General features: G+C 42.0%; 2 protein-coding genes across 6 annotated transcripts in view; both read left to right on the top strand.

Annotated features, from left to right (window-relative positions):
* Positions 1 to 605: 605 nt before the first annotated feature.
* Positions 606 to 14684, top strand: LOC135091297 (activin receptor type-1-like). Of its 4 annotated transcripts, none has more exons than XR_010262464.1 (12): positions 606 to 668; positions 1338 to 1504; positions 1881 to 2066; positions 2382 to 2571; positions 2952 to 3172; positions 3361 to 3465; positions 3790 to 3899; positions 4415 to 4691; positions 5075 to 5208; positions 6169 to 6394; positions 6603 to 9042; positions 9116 to 14684. XR_010262464.1 is itself a non-coding variant. In XM_063988798.1 (12 exons), the coding sequence occupies exons 2-11, from the start codon at positions 1490 to 1492 to the stop codon at positions 6741 to 6743; spliced, it is 1605 nt and encodes a 534-aa protein (XP_063844868.1). In that variant the 5' UTR covers positions 606 to 668; positions 1338 to 1489; the 3' UTR covers positions 6744 to 6786; positions 14406 to 14684. The 4 variants fall into 4 exon arrangements, 3 of the variants coding, with proteins under 3 accessions (XP_063844868.1, XP_063844867.1, XP_063844866.1); XM_063988798.1 differs by having other exon boundaries at positions 6603 to 6786; positions 14406 to 14684; XM_063988797.1 differs by having other exon boundaries at positions 6603 to 6786; positions 6989 to 14684.
* Positions 14685 to 14966: 282 nt separating this feature from the next.
* The window catches only part of LOC135091298 (monoglyceride lipase-like), a 27890-nt gene continuing 20045 nt past the window's right edge, over positions 14967 to 22811 (top strand). The window contains exon 1 of one of the 2 annotated variants that reach the window (XM_063988800.1): positions 14967 to 15590. In XM_063988800.1, coding sequence (XP_063844870.1) covers positions 15530 to 15590 — 61 coding nt within the window. In that variant the 5' untranslated portion in view covers positions 14967 to 15529. The remainder of the gene's footprint in view (positions 15591 to 22811) is intronic. The other variant, XM_063988799.1, reaches the window with a different exon arrangement.

The raw sequence follows: 22811 nt of genomic DNA, 5'->3' as shown, positions 1-22811 counted from the left end.
TGGCATATCAGTGAGCATATTTTTTTTATTGGATTTTTGTTGCCCTTGGCCAGTGCCCTTCCTACATAAAAAAAAAAAAAAAACTACCACTTTTTCACTACTACTACTACTACTACTACTACTACTACAAACTACTAGTACTACTACTACTACTACTACTACTACTACTACTACTACTACTACTACTACTACTACAAACTACTACTACTACTACTACTACTACTACAAACTACTACTACTACTACTACTACTACTACTACTACTACTACTACTACTACTACTACTACAAACTATCCTGCTATTTTTATTCACTTGCATCTTCTTTCTATACCTATTTTTTCACTCTCAAAATAAAAAAAGACTCCCCTCATAATTATCTTAATTTCTTTATTAATAAAACTCCCTTAACCATAAATGTCAACAAACCAAATGAGAGTTTATAGTCTACATCGTATTAAAAGAAAAACTTTAAAATATATTAACCTAACCAATAAACACAAAGGAGTAAAAAATAATTTAAACATAATTTACAACGTTTATTAAGTCTAGACAATTAAATAAACCAAAATTCAAGACACTCATTACCCAGTTTTTCAAGATGGCCGCCTTAGTCAGCCTGTTTGTGCTCATCCTTACCACAACATCAGTCTTTTCTCGCATCCCTCAAGGTCTGGAACCACGATTTTCCACTGACAGGATGGGGACAGGTGTGGGAGTGAGTGACAGATGTGGCGACAGGTGTGGGGGACCGTGGGGGGCGGAGGAGAGGGGGGCGCCAAGGAGTCTGATGTAGGAAATCTGATATAAAGTGTCTTGAAGGATGTGAAGGTGCGTGTTTAGGGTGATGGGAGGGGGGCAGTGCCTAGGGTGATGGGACGGGGGGAGTAGGGTGATAGTAGAGGGGAGCGTCAGGGTCAATGGTAAGCGGGGCGTATCTGAGGTGATGGGAGAGGCGAGTGTTTAAGGTGATGGTGTTGGGGGCGTTTAGGGTGAAGGGGCAGGGTGTCTAGGGTGATGGGGGGCGTTTAGGGTGATGGTAGTGTGGGATGGTTAAAGAAATGAATAAGTAAATGGGTAACTGTTTTGACACACGCACGCATGTACATCATCATCATCAACATCAATTCATCATTATTTCCTATTTATCCTCTTCTATTTTTATTCCTATCTTTCCTAACCTACTTTTATTTTACGTATCATCATTTACTCTTCATCTATTTCAATTATGCCAATTTTCTTTTCTTTTTTATCATTTATTATCTACCATAATGTTTTGAATTTTTGTTTTAACCCTCCTTGAATAAACTGTAGTTATGATATTTCTCCTTATTCCTCAGAAAATGCTGATAGTGAAGACCAGACGTGGAGGGGAGGAGGAAAAGAGGATAGAGGAGGAGGAGGAGAAGGAGGAGGAGGAGGAGGAGGAGGAGGAGGAGAAGAAGAGAAGAATTTATTATCACCTGGTGTTCCTAAGGTGTCTCCTGAGAAAATGGATCCTACAGTGGTTAGTATGTTTGTTTTGAGTCTTGTCAGTCGGTCAGTCAGTCAGTCAGTCGGTCAGTCAGTCAGTCAGTCTGTCAGTCAGTTAGTCGGTCGGTCAGTCGGTCAGTCAGTCCGTCAGTCAACTTGTCAGTCTCTTATTAATTTCATGTTAAGTCATTTAAGATATTCAGTTAGGTATTTTTGAGTCATTTCAGTCAGTCAGTCAATCAGTCAGTCAATCAATCAGTCAGTCAGTCAGTCAGTCAGTCAGTCAGTCAGTCAGTCAATCAGTCAACCTTCCATATTAATCTTTTATCAGTCAGTCAGTCAGTCATTCTTCACATCAACAACCACCACCACCACTACCACTACTGCCACCACTACCACTACAACACCAGATGGACAAAAACCCCATGGAGCTGCCCCTGCTGGTGGTATACGGCAACAGCACATCACAGGGGCTCTCTCCAGCTGCGGCCACCACCACCGCACCCTTGGACAAACCCCCTCAGCCCCTCGTGTCGTGTTTGAAGTGCTCCGAGCCCAGCTGTCAGACGCTTACCACCTGCCACAATGCTATCAAGGTGTGTGTTATTGCCTTTTGTGTCTGAGATAAAGCTAATTATTATTTCTGTATTGTATTAGGACTCTTCTGAACGATTATATCCTTTCCTGGCTCTAGTTTGTGTGTGTGTGCTTTCGTTTGTGTATGTGTGTGTGTGTAAAAATTGTACCCAACCCTTTTTCTCTTTGTCTATCTTTATCACATATTTTTTGCCACTTTGCCTGTCAATCTATGTACGTTTATCTTTGCATCTATGTACGTATGTGTGGAAATACCATTGCGCCCCATAGCTGTCCAGCCCTGCATCACACACCACCCGTTTTCTCTCCCGCAGTGTTGGAAGGCGCAGATCATGACAGAGAACGGGGACGTGATGAGTGACCGAGGCTGTGTGTCCAAGGCCGACCACGTGCAGATGCAGTGTAACATTAAGGGCAGTCCGGAGCAGTTCCTTGTGATTGAGTGCTGCCAGTCGGACTACTGTAATAATGGCTCTGTTCCTGCCCTCCCCTCCTTCAGCAGTGGTGCGTGTCTGCTGTGGGGGCTGCTGGGGGTCTTCTTGGGGGCTGCTAGGAGGGGGTCTTCTGGAGGGCTGTTGAGGGACTTGGGTGGGGCTGCTGGGTGGCTGTTAGGGGTCTTCTGGGGGGCTGTAGAGAGGGCTGCTGGGGGGCGGTCTTCTGGAGGGCTGTTGGGGGAGTGTTGGAGGGCTGTTGGGGGTCTCTTGGGGGCCTGTTGAGGGGGCTGAAAAAAATAGATTGTATATTTTTCTGTGTGTGTATTTGTGAGTCGTTTTCTTTATTAATTCGTTTTCATTCCTCGATTTTTATTCATGCGTCTGTATTTTTTAATTTATCATGTATTTTCTTTACATTTTCCACCGTTCGTCATCTCCTCCCTTCTGCAGGTGATGATGGTGAGTCCCAGCTCATGCAAGTGTTCCTGTGGCACGTCCTCCCGGTCCTAGGTGTGGTGGTGGTGGCGGTGGTGGTCATCGTGTTGCTGCGTCGGGCCCACCACCGCCGCATGAGGGAATACGCCGCAGCTGCCACATCCGCCCTGCCGCTCCACCACAGCCTCTACCGCGACGACCTCAGGGTCACGGCTGCTGGGGACTCCACTCTCAGGGTGGGTGGGGAGTGTTCTTGTATGTGGCAGTAACTTCCACTGCTGTTATATAAGTGTTGTTGTTGTTGTTGTTGTTGTTGTTATTGTTGTTGTTGTTGTGCTCTTATAGGACTCAAGACATGTTTTAATCCTTTCACTACTTGACAATTTTTTTTTCCCTGTGATTATTTGTATTAATTCCTCTGCAGGAGATCTTTAACGACTCCATCACATCTGGCAGTGGGTCTGGCCTTCCCCTGCTCATCCAGCGCACCCTAGCCAAGCAGATCTGGCTGGCGGAGGTCATTGGAAAGGTCAGTGATGGGAAGGGTGCTCGCTTCTGACCTCTTACTTCCCTCAGTTAATGGATCAGTGGGTCAGTTTCCTCTTCCTCTTGTCTGTTTTGTGTTGATTTCTTCTCTTCTAAGCTCTTTCAGTTTTGTTGATGTGTCTGTAACTGCATCCCTCCTCACCCTGTGTCTTTTTTTAGGTCTTTATTAAGTATCAAAATGGTTAAAATTTGTATATATTGTGTTAATTTTGCAATTTTGCCTTTTGATTAAGTGTCGTTGTGGTAGAAAGTCAAGATTTGTGTGTTAATGTGCTGTTGTCTAATTGCGGTGTTGTGGCGCTGGCAGGGGCGGTATGGAGAGGTGTGGTGTGGGGTGTGGCAGGGGGAGAAGGTGGCCGTCAAGATTTTCTTCTCCCGCGATGAGGCGTCCTGGGCCAGGGAGACAGAGATATACAGGTGAGTTGTCTTGTTCGTTTTGCGTTGTTTACTTCTTACCCTCCTCCACCGGTCTGTTTGATTTTTCTCTTTTTCCTTTTCTTTTTTTCATCTGGGTTTTTTTTGTGCCTTTTTATCTGTTTTGTATGTTTTTTTTCTTTTTATTCTTCCATCTCTGTGTTTTGGCTTTTTTTTCATGCATCTGTCTGTCTATCTGTCTGTCTGTCTGTCTGTCTGTCTGTCTGTCTGCTGTTCCCCATTTCTTTCTCTCCCTTAGTCTGTAATCTTTGCTGTGTTCTCTAGTTCTTTCTCATTTTTTTATTTCTCTGTCTGTCAGTCTGTCTGTCTGTCTGTCTGTCTGTCTGTCTGTCTGTCTGTCTGTCTGTCTGTCTGTCTGTCTGTCTGTCTCCCTTTCCTTCTCTTCTCTTCTCTTCTCTTCTCTTCTCTTCTCTTCCCTTCTCTTCCCTTACACACTCCATCCCTCACATCTTATCTCACAAACCCCTTCCCTGCCTCACACACCCTCACCCGCACAGTACCGTCCTGCTGCGTCACGAGAACATCCTGGGTTTCTACGGATCAGACATGACCTCCCGCGGATCCTGTACCCAACTCTGGCTGGTGACGCACTACCACCCGCGCGGCTCCCTCTACGATTACCTCACCACACACACCCTCGACCACACCAGCCTCATCACCGTCGCCCTCTCCACTATCAACGGAGTCCTGCACCTTCACACGGAGATCTTCGGCAGTCAGGGCAAGCCGGCCATTGCTCACCGGGATATAAAGTCCAAGAATATACTGGTGAAGGTGTGTGTTTTTTTGTGTTTGTGTGTGTGTGTGTTTTTGTTCGTCTTCCTTTTTTTTTTTTTTTTTTTTTTTTTTCTTTTTTTTTGGTGGTGAAGGAAGGCTCTCTAAGGTACTAAAGAAGGGGAAGATTGCCTCTTTATCTTCATCTATGTGTTTATTTAACTGCTCCACACTCCTTGCCTTTATCATCTCCTCTACTTCATCCCAGCTATCTTTATTTCAGTGGGGAAGAAAACAGTACTTTCTGTAATAGCTGTCAAGTTGTCCTCTCCCATCACTACCTCAATATTGACAGTCCCCCTTTCCTTACAGCTGAATGGCACTTTTTCACATTGTCCTCTCCTATCACTACCTCTATATTGACAGTCCCCCTTTCCCTACAGCTGAATGGTGCCTGCGTGATTGCTGACTTCGGGCTGGCAGTCATGCACACACAGACTACAGGGGAAATCAATATCAGCAGCAATCCGCGAGTTGGCACCAAACGCTACATGAGTCCTGAGGTCCTTAATGAGACGTGAGTATTGGCCGTGCGTTGGTTGGACGGTCAGGTTGCTGGTTACTTTGTTTTGTTAGTCTGGTAGTGAATTGTTTCATTGGTTTATTAGTTTCTTTTTTTTTTACTTGTTTATTTGTTTGTTTGTTTGTTAGGTGAGGTGGTCAGGTTGCCGGTTAGTTTGTTAATTTGTCAGTTTTTTATTTTTTTCGCTTGTTTATTTAGTTCTTTATCGGTCTTTTAGGTAGTCATTCAGCCAGCCAGCCATCTTATCACTTGCGATGTTTGTCTCAGTCAGTCAGTCAGTCAGTCAGTCAGTCAGTCAGTCAGTTGGTCTGTCGGTCATTCAGTCGTCTAGTTATCCAGTCATTTAGTGCGGCTATTAGTGTGATAGCCAGTCATTCCACTTGCCAGTCAGCTAATCAATGAATCATCCTCTCATTCTTACCTCACTCCATCACACAGATCCCACACTTAAGACACTAAGAAGCAAACTTACTTATATCCAGCACCAGCCAGTCAATCAGTCAGCCAGTCAGTCAGTCATTCAGCCAGTCAGTCAGTCAGTCAGTCAGTCAGTCAGTCAGTCAGTCAGTCAGTCATCCACTCTTACCTCACTCTATCACCTAGGTCAGTATTCCCACACTTAAAACACTAAAAAATGGAGGCAAACACTGTAGCTTACTCATCCCAACTCATTCTTTCATCACTGCATTACACGTTCAAGACATCACAACATAAACAAGCTGCCTGACTCACCTCACTCATTCACAGCATAAAGAAACACTGCCTGACTCAAATTACTCATTCACAACATAGACAAACACTGCCTGACTCATCTTACTCATTTGTACATCACTGCATTACACATTCAAGACACCACAAGCAAAACAAACTGCTTCACTGACCACCTCCCACTACCACCTCTCACTACCACCTCCATCACCACCCCCATCACCAGCTCCTGCCACTCCCCCACAGGATCAACATGAGTGTGTTCGAGTCGTTCCGCAAGGTGGACATCTACGCCCTGGGCCTGGTGCTGTGGGAGGTGTGTCGCCGTTATGTGTCGAATGGCCTCGTCGATGACTACCGTGTTCCCTTCCATGACCAGGTGCCAGGTGACCCGAGCTTTGATGACATGAAGAAGGTGGTGTGCGTGGACCAGCAGCGCCCCATGATCCCCAACCGGTGGACGAGTGACCCTGTGAGTGTGCATGTTGATTACTCACTCACTTGTTCGGTCCTTCAGTGCGGATGTTTAACAAGATATCTACATTATCAACTTAAGAAACACACTTTGAGAACCCAGCTAACCATCTCTAACCATAATAAGAGAGCTAAGCATTTCAGAACACAGAAAACAACAACAGATTCCCCAATTTCTCCGCAGCTAACACTTCCTCCCCCCTCAGGTACTGGCAGGAATGTCTAAAATCATCCGAGAGTGTTGGCACCAGAACCCCAACGTGAGGCTGACAGCTCTGAGGGTGAAAAAGTCCTTGATGAAACTGGCACAGGATGAGACCAAGAATAAGATAGATATTGAGTACTGAGTCGAGGGGAGCAGAGGAGGCAGAAGGACAGGAGGATGGGATGGTACGAAGCTATTTATTTAAGCCTTCCTTGAGCTGTGTGTGTGTGTGTGTGTGTGTGTGTTGAGAGTGGAAGGTCATGTGTGTGTGTTGTGAGGGTAGTTGTAGTAATAGTAGTAGTAGTAGCAGTATTTTTAGTAATTCTTAGTAGATATTTTATGGGGAAAATGAGTGTTATATTTATTTTTGTTATTTTGTATTGCTAGATGGTTTATTGAAGGAGGAGGAGCAGGAGGAGAGGTGATAGAAGAGCCCAGAGTGTGGCATTGAAGGAAGGAAGGAAGGAAGGAAGGAAGGAAGGAAGGAGGGAAGGAAGGAAGGAAGCCAGCCAAGGATTTAGTATGTGAAGTTAGTGAAGATTTAAAGATTTACTGTGTTCTGTAAATGCTTTCTGATATGATGTGTTACCTTAATCTCTCTCTCTCTCTCTCTCTCTCTCTCTCTCTCTCTCTCTCTCTCTCTCTCTCTCTCTCTCTCTCTCTCTCTCTCTCTCTCTCTCTCTCTCTCTCTCTCTCTCTCTCGCTAAGTCAAGTATAGATTAAGTTTAGTCGTAGGTGATTAACTCCGAAAAAAAAAGGCAAAGAATTTTATTACTATTACCAAATGTCGTGTGTGGGTTTTTTCTTTTTCTTTTCTCTTATTTTTTTCTTAATGGATGAAAATGATGTACATAGAGTGTGGTCTATTTTTATAACACTTGAGGCTTTCACCAGCTGGCATACTGTATTGTGCCCTGCAGCGTAGCGAGAAGAAGTTAATAATAGTGATAGTAACAGTGATGGTGATGGTGGTGGTGATGGTGGTGAGAGGGATGTGTAGGCAGGGTGATAAATGGTGATAGGAGGAGGAGGGCGAGCAGTGAATAACTAACGTATACACACACACACACAAACACACACACACACACAGGTTCCTTAGGTTAGGTTAGGATACGAGAAATTGAACCATAACCTTTTTAAATTTATATCATTAGGGTAGAAATGAGTGTAAATGATGTACACACACACACACACACACACACACACACACACACACACACACACACACACACACACACACACACACACACACACACACTGCATTATCAGCTCTTCCATTAGGTGAGGTCAGGTGAGGTCATTGGTAGCAGGTCACAGGGGCATCACACCACAGCCAGACACACTGAAGGTTTCTCCAAGCTGCTACTGTCATTTCCCTGCTGTGGGGTGCGTGACGCTGTTGCAGTGACGTGCTGGCGGGCAGGTAGTGGTTGTGTAGAGTAGGTTAAAGGTGGATAGTTGGTATATTCTGACCCTTAGTTGTGTATTAATGGCGTGTGTTTTATGCATTTATTTGTTGTGTAATTGACCGTCGACAGTTTTCTTTATTTTTTATTTTTTTTTTTTATTTTTTTTTATTTATTCTTTTTTTTTTTTTTTTTTTTTGGTGCGAGTTGTTTGCAGTGTGTTTGCGTGTGTGTATGTGTGTGAGAGAGAGAGAGAGAGAGACTTTACCGAAGGAGTAAGTAGGTCACATGGATATCAGTCACCCTAGCTTGTTTTGAGGTGGATTAAGTTAAGTTAGTTTGGGATAGATTGTCAGGTCAGGTTAGGTTAGGTCAGGTTAGGTCAGGTAAGGTCAGGTTAGCCACTAGAGCTTTTGTTGAGTGTTTTTTTTTTTTTTTTTTTTTTTGGTGTGTTTAGATCAAATCGCATAATTGTTTTGCTTTATAAGGTGGCCCACGAGACTGTCCCTTTCCACCAGGGGGCTGACATGGCTAAGAGTGTGAATGACATGTGTGTGTGTGAGTGTGTGTGTTTTACATTGTCTGTGGGGCCTGTGTGGGATTGCTGGCCTGGTATATATGTAGATAGATAGATTATTATTGTGGCTAAGAATGTGAATGGTGTGTGTGAGTGTGTGTGTGTGTGAGAGAGAGTGGTGCCTTGTCTGTGGCCCCTGTGTGGGATTGGCAGCCTGGTGTATAGATAGAATGAATCGGATTGGTTAGGTTAGGTTAGGTTAGGTTACATTATCCCGCCATACGTAGATCCTTTGGGGTGGGTAGAATGGAGTTAAATCAAGTTTCTTCAAGGTTGGTTAGACACTTCCAGCTAGTCTTGGGGTTGAAAAGTTAAGTTTGGTTAAATTAGGTTAGTTTAGATTTGATAAAAGATTAAGTTAGATTCAGTAACCTAATTTAACCTAGCTGTGTTGTCTGGTTAGGTTAGGCACTCCCAGCTAGTTTTAGGGTTGAGAAAATTAAGTTTGATTAGATTAGGTTAGTTTAAAGTCAGCAAAAGATTAAGTAAGATTAGATAGATTTAGTAAACAATTAAATTTGATTAGATTAGGTTAGTTTAAATTCAGCAAAAGATTAAGTAAGATTAGATTTAGTAAACGATGAAGTTCGATTAGCATAGATTAGTTTAAATTCAGCAAAAGATTAAGTTTCATTCAGTAACCTAACTTAACCTAACCTAACCTAGTGCACCACTAAACATAGCTGTGTAGGCTGATGTTCATGTGACCTGAGGAATCTACTTAATAACGAATAAGTTAATTTTTGTACCGCGGGGGTCGTCGTGCTTTAAAAAAAACTCACTCATCAGACCCCAAGCCAGCGTGATAGCCAAGTTGTGCCATAAATGTAGTACGTTAAATACACATTGAGTAACTATAGAAAACCTGGTACTCTTCACGTCAGCTGTGCGAGGTCAACTAAACTACTTTGTCGTTTTTCTTACTGATAAAACGCCATTTCTCCGAGGGCTGTGTTGGCAAACGTTTTGGCTTCTCGTCTTGGCTACTTGCGATGGGCATCAGTTGGTGGGAGGTGCTGGGGTTTTCAAGGGTGTTTTCGTGACTCAAGTGATAGTTTGATAAGGTTTCTGTGTCTTCAACAGGCACTAGCAGAAGGTATTGGGGTCTTCAAGGGTGTTTTTGTTATTCTGGTGATACTTTAACAAGCATTCTACACCTTCAGCAAGTTATGGAGATTTCCAAGAGTATTTTCATGATTCAAGTGATAGTTTGATGAGAATTGTACACCTCCAACAGGCTGTGGTAGAAGTCATCAGGGTTTTCAAAGGCGTACTTATGACAAGAATTCTGTAACATTAGTTGAGAAGGAAGCACCCCCATGTGGACCTGACCTATCACGTCTGTAGCCTTTGTAAACAGCCATGGGGAGAGGCCAAAGTGTCTGAAAGTAACGTCCCCTTAGTGTGATCTCTTGTTTGTGTGATATTCTGAACTGCTGCACTAAGAGAAGCAGTAATGAGAGGTTTATTTTTTTTATATATAACTTCTTTTTTATGCTTGCCACGTTACATGTTGAATATTATGTTGAGAGAATAGGACTGCATTCTTGATTCTTAAGTGTTTTGGTGCTCTGTCTCAGCCACTCGTAAAAAGGCTGCAGTGGAGAATATTTGGATTTTCAAGGGTGTTTTTTTCATGATTCCAGTGAAAGTTTGACTAAGATGCTGCACAAATAACAGGCCCTAGTCAAAGTTATTGGAGTTTTCAAGGGTGTTTTTTCATGATTCTAGTAATAGTTTAACAAGGACTCTGCACAATTAACAGGCCCTAGTCAAAGTAATTAGAGTTTTCAAGGGTGTTTTCATGATTCTAGTGGTAGTTTAAGAAAGACTCTCCACAATTAACAGGCCCTAGTTGAAGTTATTGGAATTTTCAAGGGTGTTTTCATGATTCCAGTGATAATTTGACAAGGAACCTGCATCAACAAGAAAAAAGACCTTTGAAAACCTAAGTGATCATCTGTGAAGCATTTGCAAACAGTCTTCATGAAAACCCAGTCCTTTAAGAATAAGAACCTTGGTGTTTGTGAAGTCAGGGTTTTCAAGAGTGTTTCCACGAGTACAGTGAGCTAAGATGCACTGTCAGTAGGAGAGAGACCTGTGGAAATTTAACGGTTCGTGACTCAAACTTCTTTTCTAAGTGGAAGTTATGTAATTTTTTTTTTAACTTCTTGAATTTAAGTTGAAGTCCTTGTGTCCGTCATCCAGGCTGGGGCAGTGAGGGTTGTGGGATGAAGGCCGCGGCAGCTACAGTTATAGGATAAGGTCTGTTTAGGGTCCCAGGTCACTCCTCCAGCCAGTGCTACCCCGTATACTGTAAGTTCTTCCCAGCAACGTTCCTCCCGCAGAGTTTCCGTCCCTCCCCAACCCCCCACACCACACACAAATGTTAATAATTTCTCCTGTGATAGATTCAGTTAGGCTAGCGTCACGTTTTCAGTGGGGGTTATTTTGAGTGGGACTTTCGCGAGGGAATTTTCATGGGTGGAGTTTGTGTGTACGTTAGTTACACACACACACACACACACACACACACACACACACACACACACACACACACACACACATAAACTTTAAAAAATGGGACAGCACCAGCTTGATTCAGTCCTATAAACACAATCAGACACACACACACACACACACACACACACACACACACACACACACACACACACACACACACACACACACACACACACACACACAAACCAAACCAAACCAAACCACACCACACCACACCACACCTCACCTTGCCCCACCCCACCCCACCGCACCCTGCTCCACCCCACACCAACACCAGCTAACCTAACCTAACACCCCAGACCAGAGATATGTTCCCGTGCCTCCTGCCGCAGCTGGTCATGGGGAGGAAGTGTGTTTTGTCACCTTCAAAGGGGCTGAGAGGGCAGAAGTAAGATCTTGTCAGTGTTTCGTGAAGATTTTGTAAACTTCCGTAAATAAGTTTGTGTTTCATAGGATCTGATAGTCTTGGGTTTAATCATTGTTGTTATTGTGATTATTGCCTGGGAGAGAGAATGAGAGGGTTAGGGGGAGAGGGTTAGGGGGAAGAGGAAGGAAGGAAGGAAGGAAGGAAGGAAGGAAGGAAGGGAGGGAGGAAGTAGAGATATAAAGTAAAAGAAGAGATATGTCTTAAGTTTAAGAGAGAGAGAGAGAGAGAGAGAGAGAGAGAGAGAGAGAGAGAGAGAGAGAGAGAGAGAGAGAGAGAGAGAGAACCAACACAACACAACACAAAGAGAGAAAAAAATAAGATAAAAAATAACAAAAAAGAATCAATAACAATGAGAGAGAGAGAGAGAGAGAGAGAGAGAGAGAGAGAGAGAGAGAGAGAGAGAGAGAGAGAGAGAGAACAATGCACAAAAACACACACAATACACAACCCATACAATTTTCTCCCCTCTAGGAACTCACTAACCCTCATTCTCACTCACCCATGAAGTAGGGGGCAACTGTGCGATCCAGACTACCCATACGTTACTTAAAAGGGTGTTGAGGACTCTTAGAGGGGTGCCAGGGCGTCAATAAGGGTGTATTAAGAGTTTTGGGTGAGGTGGACAATGATGCATGAGAGAATAGAGAGGACAGGAAATAATGATGCTTGTAGAATTCTTAACGTGGGGAATTTTACAGGTTAGAGAAGCATAACTAAATAGACGTAACAAAAATGACAAGACAGGGATAGGATTGAGAGGAAGAAAGAGTATATTGAATCCTTACGTGATTATAATAGGAAAAATGTGAAGTAGTGATGTTTATAGAATTCTTACGTGTTTATTTACCGGTTAGATAAGGACAACTGATTAGACGTTAACGGAAATAAAAAGGCAGGGATAAAATTGAGAGAAAGAAAGATTATATTGAATCCTTACGTGAAGTGACTGGTGAGAGAGAGAGAGAGAGAGAGAGAGAGAGAGAGAGAGAGAGAGAGAGAGAGAGAGAGAGAGAGAGAGAGAGAAACAAGAATCTTTAAGTCCACGTTGAGATTGACAAAACAGAACGGAGATAAGAATGAGAGAGCCTTGTTCAGTATTGGGGTCATTCTTCAGATTTTCAAGTCGATAATGGGTAAGGTACGGGGAGTGACTGATAACACACACACACACACACACACACACACAAGAACGAGTACAAGTAAACAAAAAACAAAATCCCTTCCTTTCTTATCTTTTCCTTTTTTTTTCCTTCCTGTTATTGTTTTTCGTTTATTTTCTATTTTTCGTTTTTTTCTCGCCATTTCTCTCATTATATCCTGTTTTCTACCATTTCCTATTTTTTTCCTATTTTCGATTATTTTTTTTTCATTTTTTATGTTATCTTTTTCTTCTTTTTGTCTCTTTCCCTCTTTTTTCTCCTTTTTCCTCCGTTTCCTATGTTTTTTTTTCATTTTTTTCCTCTTTTTAATCTATTTTTCCATCATTCTCTTTTTTTTAATCCCTATATTCCCTCTCTCTCTCTCTCTCTCTTCTTCCTATTCCTCTTTTTTTCCTGTATTTTTTTCCCTCTCATTCCCTGGACCTTAAATTACCATCCCTTAAATATTTCCCCCTTAATTCTCTGGCCCCCTTAAAATTCTTCCCCTTACTTCTTTGCCCCCTTTAAATTTAAAATATCGAGTGAAAATTTTATAGTGAAATGAATAAAAAAAAGATGAATTTTAAGGATGGTGAGGGGAGGAATGGGGAACGGGGAAGGGGGAAGGGGGTGTAGAGGGGAGAGGGGAAGGGGGGTTAGCGGAAAAGATAACGGTCTCTCTCTCTCTCTCTCTCTCTCTCTCTCTCTCTCTCTCTCTCTCTCTCTCTCTCTCTCTCTCTCTCTCTCTCTCTCTCTCTCTCTCTCTCTCTCTCTCTCTCTCTCTCTCTCTCTGATAAAAACACACGTGGCCAGGCAGATATGGACGGACCAAACACACACACACACACACACACACACACACACACACACACACACACACACACACACACACACACACACACACACACACACACACACACACACACACACACACACACACACACACATCTAACCTCCGTGACTCATTTCAGACACTTGTAATTAGGTGACTCACATTTTCTCTCACGAATATTAAACAAAAAAAATAAATAAAAAATAAAAGATAATATTGATAAAAAGTAGCGGTAATTTATTTAAGTGATGAAAGATATTAACGTATAGACACAAAAGGCTTAGAAACACCTTTTTTTTTTTTTGTAATATATCCTTGTAATTTTGTTTTATTTGATTTTTGATGTTTTTTTTTATATATATATTTGTTTTTCTGAAGCTTGTGTGTGCGTGTGTGCGTGTGTGTGTAAATACTATTTTTTAAGGCCACAAATAAATAGCATTAATATTAATTTTTCACCTTTACCTGTACTTTTTTTTTGTAATTATATGCAGGTGTTCATGTGATAGCTAATGCAATATTATTATTATTATTATTATTATTATTATTATTATTATTATTATTATTATTATTATTATTATTGTTATTACCTGTTCTTTTCTATTGTTTTTCCTATCTTATTATTCTTGAAAGTGCAAGATGAAGCTACGAACTGTATTTAAAAAGATAATTATAATGTACAATACTTATGACCAAAAGGTACGAAGGTTTAAGAATATTGATCTTATTTTGTTATTCATTTTTTTTTTATGGCGAATTGATGTGTGTGTATATTTTAATAGTCTCTCTCTCTCTCTCTCTCTCTCTCTCTCTCTCTCTCTCTCTCTCTCTCTCTCTCTCTCTCTCTCTCTCTCTCTCTCTCTCTCTCTCTCTCTCTCTCTCTCTCTCTCTCGTATCCAGAAAAGTATTGTACCTCCAGTCGCGTGGCATTGAACGAAAACCTATTTTAATCTCCCTCTTATTATTACTATTGTTCAGTGAGGCAGGTACATACCATAAGTTAGGGAAACACAAATGAGCACAAAGGAAAAACGAAAAAAAAACACCAAGATCTTTACTATGTAGTGTATAGATGTATTCAAAGCAGCGTCTTTTTTTTTTCTTATTTCAAGCTACAGGTTCATTTAGTGGTGAAATCATGTTGTTATCTGACCAAATAATAGTTCTTTTGTAATATAACCCCTGTGTGTTTCATTATCGACTGTTGCCTTGTTTGTGTCAAGTTTGCTAAGGTAAGGTACGATAATGTGACGCAGCGTTACGGTACTGCCGGGCGTATGACTCAAAAGGTAACACATAAGCAGAATTTGGAACATAAGCCTCATCACGCCACATTTGCACATGGATAAAGGAGAAATATTAAACTATACGTAAATACAAAGTAAATGCGAAGTAAATAAAGGACTGATGGGTGGATAAGAAGTCTGATACCATTACAGTGTTTCTCTCGCGTCTCGGCGCTCAAGCTTCATTCTACGCTGAGCCGCGAGGGGAGGTGGACTGCGCGCCTCCTGTCCATTCACTCCCCGTACCATAACTTAAACACGTGGTAGAAACATCATTTTCAAACCCAGAAAATGTAAAACTGAACGGTGCAGACGAGTAACCATGGCGTGCGATCAGTATAAAAGCAATCAGTAATTACTAAATGAACAAGTGCAAATTAACTACAGCAATTAAAAGGATTATTAACAACAGTCATTGGCTATCTGGTGTACCGTACGCAGCCAGGATCTGCAACAATAACAATCCCTGGCTATCACAAGTACCGTACGGAGCCAGAATCTGCAACAATAACAATCCCTGGCTATCACAAATACCGTACGCAGCCAGGATCACCAATAATAACAATCTCTGGCTATCACGAGTACCGTACCCACCCAGGCTCTGCAACAATAACAATCCCTGGCTATTACAAGTACCGTACGCAGCCATGTCCAGTAAGGTTCAGCCCAGGGAAAACGCAGCGCCGCCCACCACTAAGATAGAGAGCAGAGTGGGGCCAGAGACCAAGTTCTTCGTGAATGCAAAGGGGAAACGGATTCACTGCTCCTACTGGCGACCCAACGACTGCACGGAGATCAGGTGAGGAGTGGGGAGTGCGGTCAATTGGGTTGTTAAGCTGTTAGTGGTGTTTTTGTTGTTATTTTGTTGTTGTTGGTGGTGATGGTGGTGGTGATATTATTATTATCATTATTATTATTATTATTATTATTGTTATTGTTATTTTCTTTAGTTCTTTCATAAGGGTTATTTTTCAAGGGTATTTTTTTTTTGTTTAAAGGCGAATTATTATTATCTATAGGAGTATTAGTAGTGGTGATGGTGGTGGTGGTGGCAGCAGTAGTAGTAGCAGTAGTAGTAGTGGTGGTGGTGGTGGTAGGTGACATAATTTAATACCCCCAAAAGCTACATGATATCTCAGGAGGCAAAACAACAATGGTAGGCTGGATTAATAACTGACAGGAGAGATCATGGTGACTACACTTATGAGGGCGAGAGAGAGAGAGAGAACTGTGTCAAGGGGAGAGAGAGAGAGAGAGAGAGAGAGAGAGAGAGAGAGAGAGAGAGAGAGAGAGTAGTCGATCTATGGTTGAAGTTTTCATCATTATTCGTCTGTTTAAATCCTGTGGTAAATTTGCGCTCGTCAATTTTTTTATTTTTTTTTCTGGTTGTTGTTGTTGTTGTTGTTGTTGTTGGTGGTGGTTGTATTTGTGGTTGTTTTCGTCTTCTTCTTCTTCTTTTCTTTTTCTTGTTCTTGTTCTCGTTCTTCTTTGCCGTTTCTCAGTTCCTTTATCTTTGTCTTTCTTCTTCTTCTTCTTCTTCTTCTTCTTCTTCTTCTTCTTCTTCTTCTTCTTCTTCTTCTTCTTCTTCTTCTTCTTCTTCTTCTTCTTCTTCTTCTTCTTGGTCATTAAAGAAGGCAGCGCGAGCGCGAGTGTGTGTGTGTGTGTGTGTGTGTGTGTGTGTGTGTGTGTACTCATAATATTAGCGAAAGTTTAGGTCCGCAGAGACTAGTACGTGATGCTCTCTCTCTCTCTCTCTCTCTCTCTCTCTCTCTCTCTCTCTCTCTCTCTCTCTCTCTCTCTCTCTCTCTCTCTCTCTCTCAGCAGGAACAAGGACGCCATTATTGCTTCTTACAAACAACATCATTTCGTAAACAAAGGCTGCCGCAATGAACACACTCTCTCTCTCTCTCTCTCTCTCTCTCTCTCTCTCTCTCTCTCTCTCTCTCTCTCTCTCTCTCTCTCTCTCTCTCTCTCTCTCTCTCGTAAACCAAGATCTTGAGAGAAATTTACTTTTATTTATTATTTTCTATCATTTTTATTTCTATCATCATTTCTCCTCTTCTTAATTATTTGTTTTTCTTTCTATTCTTCTACTTATTCCTCTTTATCCTTGGTCCTCTTCCTTCCATACCTCCTCTCCCAGCGCCACCACCACCACCACTTCCTCCTCTCCCCCCGTCCAGTCTTTGGGTAGGTGGGGAGGAGCCTTCTTCTGTTGTATCCGCTCTCTTTAATAGCGTAGAACAGTTACCACAAAAAAAATGTAATAAGGACCTTGGATTTGCTGTTTGTAATTCCTTTGTATTCCTTTGTATTCACCCAGCTGATCAGAAGTACACACAATCTTGTTCTTCCTCTTGTTCTGCTGTTCTTTTCTTCTACTATAACTTAAGCAACCCTTTAGGTCACCCCGAGAGAACTTCAAGGTCAATTATGGCTTTGTACTCTATGTAACTTGATCTTCTTCTTCCTCTTCTTTGGTGCTGTCTGGTGTTCCTTTGGTAAGGTGCCGTATGAGCCCAGCCAAGCCCCGAGGCAGCTCCAGGAAAGGTTGGAGGGCGAGACCTCTTATTCCTTCGGGGAACGAGCCGCCTCCAGTGACTTGTAATAAAGGCAGAGTCGTTTTTGCGGTTAATAACATGAGAACATTAGGTCTGGTGGTCTGGGTATGGTCTGGTAGCTTGCTGTGGGGGTGTAGTGGGTGGTGTTGGTGTTGTGGTGTGTGTTAAGTGTGTTTTGGGTGTTGAAAAGATGTGTTTTGTGGTGTCTGGGTGTGTGTTGCGGCGCTGAGTTTTTTTTTTATATAATTTTTAGTTCTTATGGTGTTTACGGTTTCTTTTTGGTTCAGATGGTGTATGTGCGTGTTGTAGAGTGGTTGTTGGTGGTTTCAATGTTTATTTATTTATTTATTTATTTATTTATTTATTTATTTATTTATTTATTTGCCTTGTCAGTGCTGGTAAAGATTCTCGGTGGAGGTTTTACTGTTGCTGATAAGGTGTGTGTGTGTGTGTGTGTGTGTGTGTGTGTGTGTGTGTGTGTGTGTGTGAAAGTGGCTGTTGATTCTGGGTTATAAAAGAAAATGAAAGGACCAGTCGCCTCTTCTCCCTCAGTATTGGTAAGAATTTCCCACAATCCTTTTAGTGAGTCCGTGAACATCAGTGACGGGATGAAGGAAGCAACATGACGGGGACTCAGTAGTCACGCCTTGCCTCTCTCTAAGTCACGTGAGGGTTGAGCTAAACCTTTCTGACCATTCATACCTGGCGTTCCTTAATCATGTACCAGTCTGAGGCGGCGTAATATTCATGGGTCAGGTTTTGGAGGGAAGGGATGGCTGAGTGGCCTGACCGCTGCTGTACCTCCCTGGATAACCCCTCTGGGCCTCATCCTTCCTGGAAACCATCAGTACCTCTTCTGTCGTCTTCTTTCACTGTTTTGTATCCTTGTCTGGTTACTTTCGCTAAGCCTGCCTCACCACGACTGTTTCCAAGGTCACTGAGATGGTAAGCCGGGTTCTCAAGAGTGTTTCTCCCGTTGCTAGTGTGGAAATCCTGTTAATCTGCCACTAGATCTGTAAAAACGCTTCGCTCTACCATCACGACTGTTTTCAAGGTCACTGAGATGGTAAGCCGGGTTCTCAAGAGTGTTTCTCCCGTTGCTAGTGTGGAAATCCTGTTAATCTGCCACTAGATCTGTAAAAACGCTTTGCTCTACCATCACGACTGTTTTCAAGGTCACTGAGATGGTTAGCAGGGTTCTCAAGAGTGTTTCTCCCGTTGATAGTGTGAATATCCTGTTAATCTGCCACTAGAACCGTAAAAGCATCCTTAAAAACGCTTTGCTCTACCATCACGACTGTTTTCAAGGTCACTGAGATGGTTAGCAGGGTTCTCAAGAGTGTTTCTCCCGTTGCTAGTGTGAATATCCTGTTAATTTGTCTCTAGATCTGTAAAAAAAACACCCTTAAAAACCAGTCACTTCAGCTGGAGCCTTTGTTATGTAGTGAAGATGCGACAGGGAAGTGTTTCAGATACGGTCCACATTGCAATTCGTGGAAGGCAACAGCAGCAGTGTGGAGTGAAAGGTTCCCATACCAACGAGTGCAGCACACGTGTGGGGTTATGGAGTGTGCTGTGCTTATCTACCCAACGGTCAAGGAGCGTCACCCGTGTGGACTACTGGACTTCAAACTTCTCTCCTTTATGCTTTGTTATTTTGGTTATTACTGGTTATGAAGTGGCTCTTATCAGTTAAAAGTATTACCTGTGTAGACTTCAAACTTTAAACTTCGCTCCTTCCTTGTGTTTCGTATACTCTCTCACCAATTATCGTACGTTTTGGCTGAGACATTAAGAGAAGCTGCACTCCTTCCTCATGTTTCGCTTACTAACTCACCAATTATCGTACATTTCGGCTAAGACACTAAGTAAATAAGAGAAGCTGCACTCCTTCCTCATATTTCGCTTACTAACTCACCAATTATCGTACATTTCGGCTAATACACTAAGTAAATAAGAGAAGCTGCACTCCTTCCTCATATTTCGCTTACTAACTCACCAATTATCGTACATTTCGACTAATACACTGAGTAAATAAGAGAAGCTGTACGTAGCCACCAGCAGGTCAACACGAGGCAGTCCCAGTATGACCGTGCTTTAAAATACAACTTTAGTGAAGGAATAATGAAAGAATTGGTTTTAATATTGTACAGTAGTGGAAGATGAATTAAATAAATGTGTTTGGTAATGTTGTTGTTGTTGTTGTTGTTGACCTTATTCTCTCTCTCTCTCTCTCTCTCTCTCTCTCTCTCTCTCTCTCTCTCTCTCTCTCTCTCTCTCTCTCTCTCTCTCTCTCTCTCTCTCTCTCCGATATCATGCAAAGCTCCCTTCCTTTGTGTCTCTATCTTGTCTGACAGCTGTGAATAGAGAGAGAGAGAGAGAGAGAGAGAGAGAGAGAGAGAGAGAGAGAGAGAGAGAGAGAGAGAGAGATCTTGCTCAACATACTGGCAGGAGAAATATATTTTTTTCTTTTGTGATAAAGTTTATATCGCAAATCACGGAGAGAGAGAGAGAGAGAGAGAGAGAGAGAGAGAGAGAGAGAATTTGGTATCTCTCTCTCTCTCCATCCGGTTCCGCTAATATCTAATCAGATAACAATATGTGCATACCAACACACACACACACACACACACACACACACACACACACACACACACACACACACACACACACACACACACACACACACACACACACACACCAAGATTTGCTTATTTACTTAATGACTGACTGACTGACTGACTGACTGACTGACTGACTGACTGACTGACTGACTGACTGACTGACTGACTGACTGACTGACTGACTGACTGACTGACTGACTGACTGACTGACCCTTTTTTTCCTTTAAATTTCCTCGACATGACGTGATTTTTCCTCTTTCCTTCCTTCCTTCATTCCTTCCTCCCTTCCTTCTTTCCTTCCTTCAGTTTGTCCTCTCTCTCTCTCTCTCTCTCTCTCTCTCTCTCTCTCTCTCTCTCTCTCTCTCTCTCTCTCTCTCTCTCTCTCTCTCTCTCTCTCCTAGACTGGAAAAAATAAATATCAGAAATTAAACTTTTTTTTTTCATTTTTTTCACCTTTCATTGTTTTTCATTCTGTTCTTCCTTATTTCCTTTTCTTTTTATTCATTTTTTTCCTCTTTCTTCTTTGCTTCCTTTCTTCTTTCCTTTTTTTTCTCGTTTCTAGTGTATTTTTTTTTTTTTTCGCTTCTATCTCTTCATTTCTTCTCTTTTCTGCTGTTTTCCTTCCTTTCCTTCTTTTCTTTCCTTCTTCCTTCCTTCCTTCCTATAATTTTTTTCTTTCTTGTTTTGTTTCATTTTTACTGTTTATTCCTTTCCTTCCTTCCTTCCTTCCTTCCTTCCTTCATTCATTCCTTCCTTCCTTCCTTCTCTTCTCTTCCCTTCCTGTCCTACACTGTATTGCAAAGGGGAGGGAAACTGAGGAGGAGGAGGAGGAAAAAATACAGATTAAATAAAGGGAGGGTTGTGAGGGGTCTGTCTGTCTGTCTGTCTGTCTGTCTGTCTGTCTGTCTGTCTGTCTGTCTGTCTGTCTTTTTCAAGTAATGTGATTTTATTTATTTATTTTTGGTAAGTTTGTTGGTATTGAAATGTTTGTCTGTCTGTCTGTCTGTCTGTCTGTCTGTCTGTCAGTATCTATCTATCTATATCTACCTGTCTGTCTGTCTGTCTGTCTGTCAGTATCTATCTATCTATATCTAAATGTCTGTCTGTCTGTCTGTCTGTCTGTCTGTCTGTCTGGCGGAAGTGGTTACATGCATGGTGAAAGGGGAGAGAGAGAGAGAGAGAGAGAGAGAGAGAGAGAGAGAGAGAGAGAGAGAGAGAGAGAGTAGCGGTCTCTAGAAGCAACGAACCGGAAATTTCTTGTGTTCGTCTCCTCCATTTCCTCCCTTCCTTCTTTTCTTCTCTGCTCCTCCTCCTCCTCCTCCTCCTCCTCCTCCTCCTCCTCCTCTTTCCCTGTTTCCTCTCCCTTCATACGAGTATTTCCACCTCTTATTTTTTGTCTCTCCATTTTTCGTCTTCAGTTTAAATTTTCCCTTAAATTTTTCCTGCTTGTTTTCTTTTATTTTCTCTGTTTCCATTTTTCCCCTCCTTTTTTTTTCCTTCTTTCCTCTTTCCATATTTTCATTTTTTCCTTCTCCCTTTTCCCCTTAATTTCCTCCTTTTCTCGTATTATCTTCTATCTCCCTTTCTCTTCCTTTATTTCCTCTTGTTTCCTCTTTTTTTCCTCTCTTTCCTCCAGTTTCATTAATTCTTGAAGAGGCGCCTTTAAGAAGTTTCCTCCAGATAGGTAAACTCTCTCTCTCTCTCTCTCTCTCTCTCTCTCTCTCTCTCTCTCTCTCTCTCTCTCTCTCTCTCTCTCTCTCTCTCTCTCTCTCTCTCTCTCTCTCCTTCGTAGCCTTAATAAGATAAACAAGTAAAATAACAGTTTAGATGAAGAATGTGTTTCCTTCCTTCCTTTCTTCCTTCCTTCCTTCCTTCCTTCCTTCCTTCCTTCCTTCCTTCCTTCCTCTCTTCTCTGCTTCCTTGTCTGTTTTCTTCCTCCGTTTTCTTTTTCTTCCTTTCTCTCTCTCTCTCTCTCTCTCTCTCTCTCTCTCTCTCTCTCTCTCTCTCTCTCTCTCTCTCTCTCTCTCAGTTTCCTTCCTTGCTTCTTTCTTTCTTTCTTTCTTTCTTTCATTGATTCATTTCGTCTATATTTCTTATCCTCCCTTCCTTCCTTCTTTCCTCCCTTTCTCCCTCCCTTCCTTCCTTCCTCTCCCCCTCCCTCCCTTCCTTCCTTCCTTCCTTCCTCTCTCTCTCCCTTCCTTCCTTCCTTCCTTCCTTCCTTCCTTCCTTCCTTCCTTCCTTCCTTTCTTCCCTTTCACTGTGGTCTTGAATAAATATAGAAAATTAAATGAAAGAATAAATATTTGAGCAGTTTGTTGGAGGGGATGGAAGCGCGCGCACACACACACACACACACACACACACACACACACACACACACGGTTATAATTTCCAGGTAGGCTTGTTTTTTTTCCTTTTTTTTCTCTCAGTAGTGTTTTTTTTAAAGCATCGGTTCTTTATTTAGTCTTTTCATGTATTCTTGCTCTTAGGAGGATTGATAAGAGAAAATTATACATAAAACGTGGATATTTGACGTTTTTTTCTTTATTTTTGAGCGGGAGAGTATTTAAATGAAGGTTTTGGTGTATTTTTTTAGTATAGGGAATTAAGTACTTGGTGGTAAATGGTTGTCGTACTTGTGTGAATGGTTATCGTACTTGTGTGAATGGTTGTCGTACTTGTGTGAATGATTGTCGTACTTGTGGTGAATGGTTGTCGTACTTGTGTGAATGATTGTCGTACTTGTGTGAATGATTGTCGTACTTGTGGTGAATGGTTGTCGTACTTGTGTGAATGGTTATCGTACTTGTGTGAATGGTTATCGTACTTGTGTGA

The sequence above is a fragment of the Scylla paramamosain genome, chromosome 37 (genome assembly GCF_035594125.1).
Source record: "Scylla paramamosain isolate STU-SP2022 chromosome 37, ASM3559412v1, whole genome shotgun sequence".
Taxonomy (NCBI): Eukaryota; Metazoa; Arthropoda; class Malacostraca; order Decapoda; family Portunidae; genus Scylla; species Scylla paramamosain.
This window is presented reverse-complemented; position numbering and strand designations above follow the sequence as displayed.